This window comes from Pipra filicauda, unplaced genomic scaffold, assembly GCF_003945595.2.
Source record: "Pipra filicauda isolate LSUMZ 115617 unplaced genomic scaffold, ASM394559v2 scaffold932_size49382_pilon, whole genome shotgun sequence".
In the NCBI taxonomy this organism is placed as follows: domain Eukaryota; kingdom Metazoa; phylum Chordata; class Aves; order Passeriformes; family Pipridae; genus Pipra; species Pipra filicauda.
In genome coordinates, this window is record NW_024105123.1 from 22,236 (window position 1) to 32,079 (window position 9,844).

At 49.7% G+C, this 9,844-nt stretch overlaps 1 protein-coding gene across 2 annotated transcripts; it reads left to right on the plus strand.

Annotated features, from left to right (window-relative positions):
* The first annotated feature begins 3,439 nt into the window (after positions 1-3,439).
* LOC113999499 (ubiquitin carboxyl-terminal hydrolase 42-like) lies at positions 3,440-9,159 on the plus strand. Of its 2 annotated transcripts, none has more exons than XM_039391284.1 (11): positions 3,440-3,585; positions 4,859-5,059; positions 5,446-5,553; positions 5,629-5,731; positions 5,858-5,925; positions 6,086-6,156; positions 6,708-6,790; positions 7,096-7,207; positions 7,541-7,681; positions 7,886-7,986; positions 8,746-9,159. In XM_039391284.1, exons 1-11 carry the CDS (start codon positions 3,534-3,536, stop codon positions 8,921-8,923), a joined length of 1,218 nt encoding a protein of 405 aa, XP_039247218.1. In that variant the 5' UTR covers positions 3,440-3,533; the 3' UTR covers positions 8,924-9,159. The 2 variants fall into 2 exon arrangements, with proteins under 2 accessions (XP_039247218.1, XP_039247219.1); XM_039391285.1 differs by lacking the exon at positions 3,440-3,585 and adding an exon at positions 4,196-4,275 and having other exon boundaries at positions 8,746-9,158.
* Positions 9,160-9,844: the final 685 nt, after the last annotated feature.

Genomic DNA, 9,844 nt, shown 5'->3' on the forward strand with positions numbered 1-9,844 from the left:
GAAGGTTCATTTTGCCATGGGATCCCAGGAGGTCACCATGCACATCGTCAATGGGGTCTGAAAAAAGAAAACTTACAGATGTTGAGGCAGCTGAGCTCATCAAGCACATGTAGAAAAGCTCCTGATTTCAGGATGGCTGGCTCTTTTGAAATGCCCCAGGAAGGAAGATTTGGTCTCAGGCATCATCAGCCCCATTGGCCAGTCTAGACAGAACTGCCTGGACTTGAATCAGAAGTTTGTGGATAAGAGATTTAGCTTCATTTAGCTAGAAATGGGATATCTCTCTCCAGTGAGCCAGCTGCTTGCCATTCCGTTAGTCCCTGACCACAGGCAGCACTGAATCTGTGATCTCTCCCCCTCCCGTTTCTCAGAGTCCCTGGGTAACCCTGAAAGCACTGCTTCAGTATCAGCTTCTGCAAGAGGCCTTCCAAAAAGCAGCTAGGGGATTAGGTGAGGGGAAGAACCAGAAAATCGCACACATTCTTCCCTGGATTCGTGAAAGACAATAAGAAAGAAATACAAGACCCCCAAAAGCAAGTCCACTTGATGGGAGCGGCAGGTGAGCATCTCTGGTTCAGTAGTGATACGACGCACTCAACTGCAGCTTGCAGACAAGAATCCTGAAACCTTCCAGTAGCCAAGATTGCCACCTGATCCCAAGGTCCTCCTGTCCTCGGCCCCTGCAATTTCCACGGGACAAGCACGACGCACTGAGTCATAGTGTAGTGGTTTGGACTTTGTTTTCCCCCAGAGGCTAAAGAAAAGTGGTAGACCCCAAGGGGTGGAAACCCTTGGAAATTTTGAAGTTCTGCCCAATGGGTGCTCCTGCAAAAATGTAAACATATCACAACCAGACCGGAAGAGATGAGTTGTAGTTTGGGTTGTTGTAGGAGAGGTGGCCATGTTGTAGAGCCACGAGGAAGGGGCTCTAAGCCCCTTGGGCGCTCTGGGGCCTCCCAGCCCTTGGCTGGGGGGCTGCAGGGGGGAACCCCCCCCGGGGGAACAATGCAATAAGCTGGGCTAAGGTGCCTGTAGTTTATGCAGGGAGGTGTTATTTTCCATGGACGCAAGCAGCAGCTGAAGCTGACCAGATAAACGGTGGCATAAGAGCCAGAGTAAGGACCATGAACAGAGAGTGGCAGCAGAAACACAGGCAGCACCGCAGAAATACTCCCGGGAAAGGGAGGAGAAATAAGCCAGCAACTAGAGACAGAGTTTTTGGGTAAGACTGTACCAGATTCCCCAAAACTCCCTTGGAGACCCTCTTGGAGAAGAGGGACATAGACTCCTATTAAGGAGAAAAGTTTTAGACATGCAGCACTGGAGAGAGAGGAGCTAAGAAGCTCAAAAGAGCGTCCTGGACCTGGACTGGGACAGCCAGATGGAATGCAGGGGGAGTTGACCTTGGCTTCCCCCCCTTGCACTGCTGCCACGGTGGCAGCCTGAGAGACAGGGCACAGAGGCCCTGCAAGAGATACCAGACCGTCACGAAGACCCCCCTGTGTCTCGTGATATGACCGTGGTGAAACGACCTTGTCTGGGGTTACGAAGCCCACGGAAGACCCCTTTGCCTGTGTCAAGGGGGCCGAGGGAGAGTTTGGATACCTCCCATGTGAGTGCTGGCAGAAAGCCAGCTATCAGCTGCTGCATGTGGAGAAGACAGACAGACTGCTGCCTCAGAAGATGCTGCTGCTTAAGGACTGGAAGGGATCTGTCCTTCTTTCCCTCCTGGACTTTTATTTGGAGGGGAGAAGAGATCTGGTCCATTGTAAATACTATATGTCATGGTAGAGATAGTTTGTGATCGTGTGTATAATGTGATATGGTATTTATTTGTATAGTCATTGTAATATATTCCCTTTCCCCCACTTTGAGTCTGGTGTGTTTTGTCTGGAAAAAAACCCATCTCACATTAGGTTGAGATGTGGGAGGGGGATGGAGCTAGGGAATTGGATTTTTTGGGGCTATCTCAAACCATGACACATAGTTACAATTAAAGCTTCATTTTTTTTAACATCATGGTATGATCACTATAGCCCAGAATACCATGATTTGAGTAGCACAAGATTTCTATAGGCAGCACCAGCATAGCAAGATTTTGTAAGCCCTTTAGCACCGAACTGTACAGCACAGCTCAGCTTATGATGCCTGATCACCTGGACCTGATCACTCTGCAGGCCAGGGCACATCCTAATCCTTGGTTTGTCATGTCAATATAACGATCTTAATCTAGACTTGAAACACGTTAACAGAACAGGAGTGGCCCTTTCAGGGGAGAAGAGCCTGTTTGGTATTAAGATGGGGCTCTGTGTGCTGCTGTGCTGCCCTGTGCTGCTGTGAGGCCATCCCAGCCTGGCAGGCAGGTGCCTGTGACCTGCAAGGCCTGTGAGGAGCAAAGGAGTCGGCCTGGGGCCTGGAAATGTGAAGGCTGATAGGGAGGGGGAGAAGGGGTCTTCCTGGCGCACTGGACCTTCAGGGAATCTGAGAGAGAACCGAAATGACGACCAGAGTAAGCGAATGCGTTTATTGTATAAAATTTATTCATAGATATACACTATATACAGTTTGTTCATTGATGTCACAGGGACTCATGTAGGACCAGCTTGGTCACAGAGCACAGCTGTTTATGTCCTAAAATGCCCCCATATGAGCAGGAGGCAGGAGCAGAGGCAGTGTTCACGAGTGCCATTGTTGATTGTCTTCATCAGAGAGCTCCTGAAGTGCTGCTGGGAGGACGGTAATACAGGACCTAGACATCAGGTTAGGGCAGGGGCATAAAAAGGTCACCTGAGAGGTGTAATGCAGGAGTAAATGCAGAGACTTTGTCTGGGTAAGGGATACAAGGAGCCTCCCCAAGGATGACAGGGATAAAACCAGCTGCTGCAAGACGTGATGAAAAAAGCCATCCAAGCAAAGTCAGGCCCGAGCTGGATGCCCCAAGTATAAAAGAAGAAACACCTCGAAGTGGAGCAGGAGCCATATGAACTGTGCTGAGCTGGGCAGGAGTGAAACCACCTGTCCTGAGAAGAACTGAGTAAAACTTGATGCCCCATTCCAGGCAGGGGCCAAACCAGGCAGGTCAAGTGTTGTTAAATAACAACCAGCTGCATCCTTGGCGCATGAGAAACACTATCTGCCTGCTGAGCAGAGGTTACACCAGGTGTCCAGAGGACTGCCTGTTGCTAAACACCTCTGAAACTGTCGGGATAAATAGGACCCTCTAACAAATTGGCTTTTTACTGTTAGAAAGCAAGTGATTACTTTTATTTGCAGCCCTGCGTGTGCATGTGGCTGACAAAAATCCTGCCTCCGTCCTGACAGCAAGACATCGCTTTTCTTGGTTCCTGTGCCCAAGAACCATGTGGTTCCATGTGGTTCCATGTGGTTCCATGTGACCCCATGTCACAAAGGGGCAGAGATGTGGCACCCATCCGGTATCCTGAGGAGCGCGCCAACGAAAATCAGTTGGACAGAGTTGGCCTTCGGGATAACTCAGCTCCTTCCTTTGCTACTTGTGTGCCTGCCTTTTTTGGATGGTTTATTGTTTACTGACCATTTCTCCTCAACTTTCCTCCTCTTTCAAAGGTAATGCTTTGACTTTTGGCACAGATCATAGAGCAGGGTATAGGGGATAAAAGTATAGGCTGATTTATACCTTCCGAGCTGTAGGCTGAGCTGTTACAACTTTTATAGGCTGGCCAGGTATGACCTAGGCTAGAATTCCAGTTTGCTGATTCTTGGTTTTTTTTCCATAGCCTAGGATAGGTAAGCAGGGAGGTGACTGTAGTCTGAGGGGATGGGCTCAGCCCACCTTGACTGCTGTGGGAGGGAGGGAGGCAGAAAAAGGAGAGCAGCAAAGGCAGCAGTTAAAGTAGTGGCTGAAAGACGGTCACTCCTAGGAGGTGGGAAAGCCAGAGGGCTCTGTTGCTGAAGCAGTGTCAGGAGAGCAGCAGGGCCTCTTCAGAGAAGGTACCGTACATTGGAGCATTTCAAAAGGGCCTTTGAACCCGCTGTGAGTTGGTGCCCCGCGCCTGATCATAAGGGCGTGAGCTGCAGCTCAGCAGCAGTTACGAGCACCACTGAAAGACTTGGTGGGGGATGCCGTTCTGCGTTTCTTTAGAGTTTTGATACTTTCGGTGAGCTACAGTAATTTCTTTGCAACTAGGTGACGGGATTGGTGCTGTTCTCCTTCTGGAGAGAAAGACATCCTTGGTCATCTAAAGCATTGCACTCTCTTCCTGAGAGAGGCAATGGCCACAGCAGGGAACGACTCCTGTGAGTAATAGCTTCACCAGCAAGTTTGGACTTTGTGAACTGCCACAGGCAACTGACATGGTTGGTGGTCAAATCCCAGAATGATGTGCTCACAACCTAGAGTGATCTCTGGGATGTTTCCTGAGAGCAGTCCAACTGACCCCCGTGTTTACAATTAGACCCAGGAAAACACCTTTTGTCGCTCCTCTGACACTAGGTACAAGACTTTGAAAGCTGCCATTGCTCGTAGAGAGGTCTGCCATCCTTTGGGTTACCTTCCGTGCTCAGTATTTACTTGTTTTCAACAAGTTCCAATCAGGAAAAGAGATGGCTTCACTGATAATCCAGTCTAGAACTCTACTGAGAAAGGAAGGTAGCCTGCGGCCCAGAAATCAGATGGTGGGTTTGTTGGACTCTCAGCAACGTAAACAGGGGAATGGATTTTTCCAAAACAGTAAATTTAAATGGCACTGTTTAAGCTTCCCCTGATGTTGTTGGGTTGGCAGTTGAAGCAGATGGTCCTGAGCGCTCCTGTAGAGACCTCACTGTTTAAATATGCCTTTGTGCCTCATTTCATCTCTTTCCAAATGGAATTTCCCTGCAGTCATTGCCGAGGGAATGACTCCGCCACAAAGGATCCTCTTTCCCCCCGAGAAGATTTGCATGGTCTGGCAGCAAAGACAGAGTGCTGGAGCAGGACTCCGCAATGTGGGCAACACATGCTTCCTTAATGCTGTCCTGCAATGCCTGACATACACCCCGCCGCTGGCCAACTATCTGCTCTCCCGGCAGCACAGCCAGGCCTGTGAGTACTCTTAGGGACATCTCCCTGTGAATCTGTTAATCAAATCCCAAGGATTCCCAGAACCTGAAATTTGATTTAGGAGAAAAGCAGCCCTTTGTCAGCCCCAGAACTTGTGTTCTTTGTACACTCAGGAGCCACCTGTCCTGTCCAGCTGTCTTATTCTTCATGAAGGCACATCTTTCTAGCTCTGGGTCTCTATTCCTGCAAGTTAAAACCTCAGTTTAGCATTCCTCTGAAGAACATTTTCTATGCACTAAAACGTGCCGTGCTTGTTGAAACACTGGGAGGAGTGGCATATTGCACTGGAGTGGCAGTGGAAGAAGAGGAGTATTCCACCACGAGGGATATTTTGCTAACCAGAGGACCTTCTCTCCCTCCCTCCTCAGGTCGCCAACAAGGCTTCTGCATGATGTGCATCATGGAAGCGCATGTTAACAAGGTCCTGCGTTCAGTCAGTGCCATCCTGCCTTTGGCTGTTCTCAGGGCTTTCAGATGTATGTGATTTCAGGTTCTTTGACAGGTTTTCTTCCCTTCCTGTAGGAGACAACTACTAACTTCCTGTTTCTTAGTCATAGGAGAACATTTTCAGCTTGGCAGGGAGGAAGATGCCCATGACTTCTTATGCTGTACTGTCAATGCCATGCAGAGAGCTTGTCTGAGTGCAAGCAACGAGTAAGCACAAGCAAGTTACCTTTACAAAGTTCTGAGCACTTTGGACTCCTTGATGTGGCCTCATCAAGGAAAACCTCCAGCCGGGGCTTGGAGGAAGTAATGCTCTGTCTTACTACTTGTTTCCAGCTTGGACATATCATCTCAATCTACTACCATTGTCCATCAAATATTTGGAGGCTTTCTGAGATCCAGAGATATGTTTCTACAACAGCTGCTCTCCTTGGCACTGCCTGTGCCCTTCTGTCTGCCTGTGCCCAACAGCTGGCCCTGGGACTAGCAGGACAGGTACAATGAGCACAAAGCAGTACCATCGTTCAGCTCACCATTGCTCGGCATTTTGATTTTTCCTTCCAGTCATCTGCTTCAGCTGCAAAGCCATTTCTGATTCCTATGAGGCCTTCCTGGATGTCCCCTTGGATATCAAAGTAAGAGGTTTTGCAGTTGTGCTTCAAGGCATGGCAAGGCTTTTCAGAGTCAACACATTTGTCCTGAAAGCATAGACTGTGAACACCAGAGGTCTTGGTCGTGGATGGGAAGGGGAACGGATGTTGTCCTCCTGCAGAGGCCATGGCACTGGTCTCTCTGTAGGTGCTGGCTTGAAGCTGGACAAGCACCCATTATGCGCTCTGCACCCTTGACATATCCTCATCCTTCTTTCCTTTGCCCTCCTTCAACACCTGTCTGGCTTCCAGGCTGATGGGTTGGATTGTTTTCACTACTGATGACCCTACATAATAACAGCAGTAGCTCAATGGCAGGTGAGAGAGAGAGGGAGCTCTTGATTGCCCCTGAGAACCTCTGGGACAGGGGAAATGTTCAGCACCACACTCTCTTTCTGGCTCCTTCTGGATACAGCTTGCAGATTCATGGCGGGTCTCCTCAGCATCAGCTACAGGGGTTTTCTTGTCAGCTCCTGGAAAATGTTTGGGCCAGGGCATTTGCTGTAGCTCAGTGCACCGATTTCTCAATTCTCCAGGCAGCCTCATCCCTCACTGCAGCTCTGGAGGACTTTGTAACACCTGAGCACCTGGATGGTGAAAACTGCTTTCAATGTAGCAAGTAAGATGATTCCTAACAACATATTAACACTAGACTCTGTGGGAGGGGGCTACAAGTCATTGAGCAGAAGTCATCTTCTCGTGGAAGTTTACTGCACACTGATGAGACACAGTTTTGTTTGTCTGGTTTTTTGGGGGAGGGGGGTTGGGGTTTTTTCTTTGTTTGTTTGTTTGTTTGTTTGTTTTAAATATGGCACCGAATTGCCTTAAAATAGCATAAGGATGCACGAGACAAGAAAGGTTGTCTGACTGCCTTGGTGGAAGATAGGGTGCATTTCAGCGCTGTGCTCTGTGCTTGGTTTCAAGGTGTGAGAAGAATGTTGCCGCCACTAAGAGGTTCACTGTCCACTGTGCACCCAAGGTTCTCACTGTGTGTCTGAAGAGGTTTGACTGCTTCACTGCTGGGAAGATCAGCAAGGTGTGTACACTATTGGTGTGCAGCTTTCTCTTCAAGAAGCAGATTTCCTAAAGCAGTATGCTTGTCACAAGCTGCTTGTGTTGGGTTTTTTGTGGTCCCTTCTGGGGAGTGGAAAGTTCCTGTGGGAAGACAGGCAAGCACTGTGCTCTGATAGGGCTGCTTTGACTGAGAAGGGTTTCCTGCCACCCAAACGATTTTATGTTGCTTTATGGAAAACCAAGTGCTCATGAGCCCCCGAGATGTATTGATACACCTGGACTGGCCCCTGCACTTGGTAGGCTATTTCATGGCACAGACCAGGGTCATTTCTGAGCCCTCTTGGTCTCTCCATAGGTTGTAGAGTATCCGGAGTACTTGGATCTTCGCCCATACATGTCTCAGGCAGATGGAGAACCACTCCTCTACTCCTTATATGCTGTCCTGGTGCACAGTGGTGTCAGCTGTCATGGAGGACACTATTTCTGCTACACAAAGGTAAAAGAGCAACTTCCCAATGGGGAAAAAGGTGTGCTGGGGAAGATAAACTTTCCTGTCAGTGTTACTGACAGGCAAAGTTTTGGGGCAGAAGGCCTCCTTAGTGGCTGGACTGCATTTGTTTTGACATGCTCTCGGTTTGGCAGTTTCCCACCTGTGTTTTTGGAGAGAAACCATGGAGAGATCCTTGCCTTTTTTTTACAGGCCAGCAATGGATTGTGGTACCGGATGGACGATGAATCTGTGCAGCTGCGTTCCATTGACACAGTTCTCAGGCAGCAAGCCTACCTGCTGTTCTATGCCAGGTAATAACCAGGATTCAAATCTGTTCAGAATACATTTCCTTTTCCTCATTTGCACTTGGGCTTCTCACCTTCCTGAGTGTTTTTCTCATCAAATGAAATTACTACCTGCATCATTCAGTGCTGTCAAATCTGAACTACTCCGTGTCTGTCCTTTACTGGGCTTCAGGCTGCGGCCCGGATGGAATCTGCTACTTGCCTGGTCTCTGATGTTGACTCTTGTAGATAAGAGGACTTAAAGAGGACCTCCAGGAAAGATGGGGAGGCACCATTTGTCAGGGAATGTAGTGACAGGATGAAGGCTATCAGTTTCCAGCTAACAGAGGGCAGGTTTCCATTAGATATTGGGAAGGAATTCTTTGCTGTAAGGGTGCTGAGACACTGGCACAGGTTGCCACAGCATCTGTGGGGGCCCCATGCCTGGAAGTGTTCAAGGCCAGGTTGGACAGGGCTTGGAGAAACCTTGGAATAGTGGAGGGTGTTCCTGCCCACCACAGCGGGGTGGAACAAGATAAAGTTAAAGGTCCCTTGCAACCCAAACAAGTCTGTGAATTTATGAAATGGAGGCTGTGGGAGGTATAGAGATGAGGTTTTTGTTGGGACAGAGGCAAACTTGGTGGGAAGACCCACGCTGAGTTTCCCATTAGTGTCCTTGGTTAAGTCTTCTCTCTGTCATAGAAGCCTCTCGGAGAAAATGACTGAACCCCAGAGGAGGTTGCAACAACAGCTCTAAACTGAGATCACTCTTTTGTTTTTCTCCAGATGCTCTGATCTGAGAATTGGAGAAAGGCCTTCTTCCTCCCTGGCACCATCACATGCCCCTTCCTTCCTCAGTCAGTGTGTGGCCAGCAGCAAGCAGGCGGGCTCTGTTGGACCACAGGGTCTGACTGGTAGGACTAAGGTAACTTTGGGGTCATGGGTCAGGGCATCAGAGGAATAGTGGATTTCTTTCTGGGATCTCAGCATTTCTCTTTTGCCCCTCACACACTGCACCTTTCTTCACAACCACAACGCTGCTCCCTCTCCAAGCATCCCACCTGGATCCATCCCTTTGGTGCGCCTCTGGCCTTTTGGTCTTAGTAGCCCTCCAAAAGAGCCTTTTGGAGGCCCCAAACTGTCCTGTCCCAGAACTTGTAGGGGTTCCCCACTGCTCTGATCCTTTCAGGAGAAAAGGGCAGGAACTCTCCACAGCTCTCTTTGCAGGGTATGAAGGACACTGGCAGGGAGCGGTCCCGGAGCAGATTCCCTCTGTGGGGCAGGGATCTGCGCAGCTGCTCTGGGGACACCACAGACTATGACGACGCTTCAGAGAGAAGAACTGGTCCTCCAAGTCGTGACCGTGGTCCTAGGGATAGCACAGCTGCAAGGCCTTCCAAGAGGATCTGCCGGTGGGCTCCCGCTCCCAGGGCTGCTCAGGAGCAAACCTTGCTGAGGCAGAGGGAGCCAAGCAGATCTGTGCGGGGAACTTACAACCTTGGCAGCCGGTTTGTGCAGTACACAGACTATGACCGCTCACTGTGGAAGAGAAAGAGGGAGAGAACAAGTCCTCCACGTTGTGACCAAGTCTTAGTGAATACTGCAGTTCCAGGGCCCTCCAAAGCCAGCTCCAAGCAGGCTCTCATGCGCCGGGCTGCTCGGGAGCAAACCCCACAGAGGCAGAGAGAGCAGAGAAGATCAACAGGGCGGGGCTATGATTGCCACAGCCAGTTTGTGCAGTACACAGACTACCGCCCTTCAGAGAAGAAGAGGAGGGTTTCCATGCCCCAGAGATTCACGTCAGACAAGCATTCAGGGCACTCTGGCAATGATGGCGTTGGATTATGGCCCTGGCTCAAGCAGAACGGAAGACTAGCACTGCGTT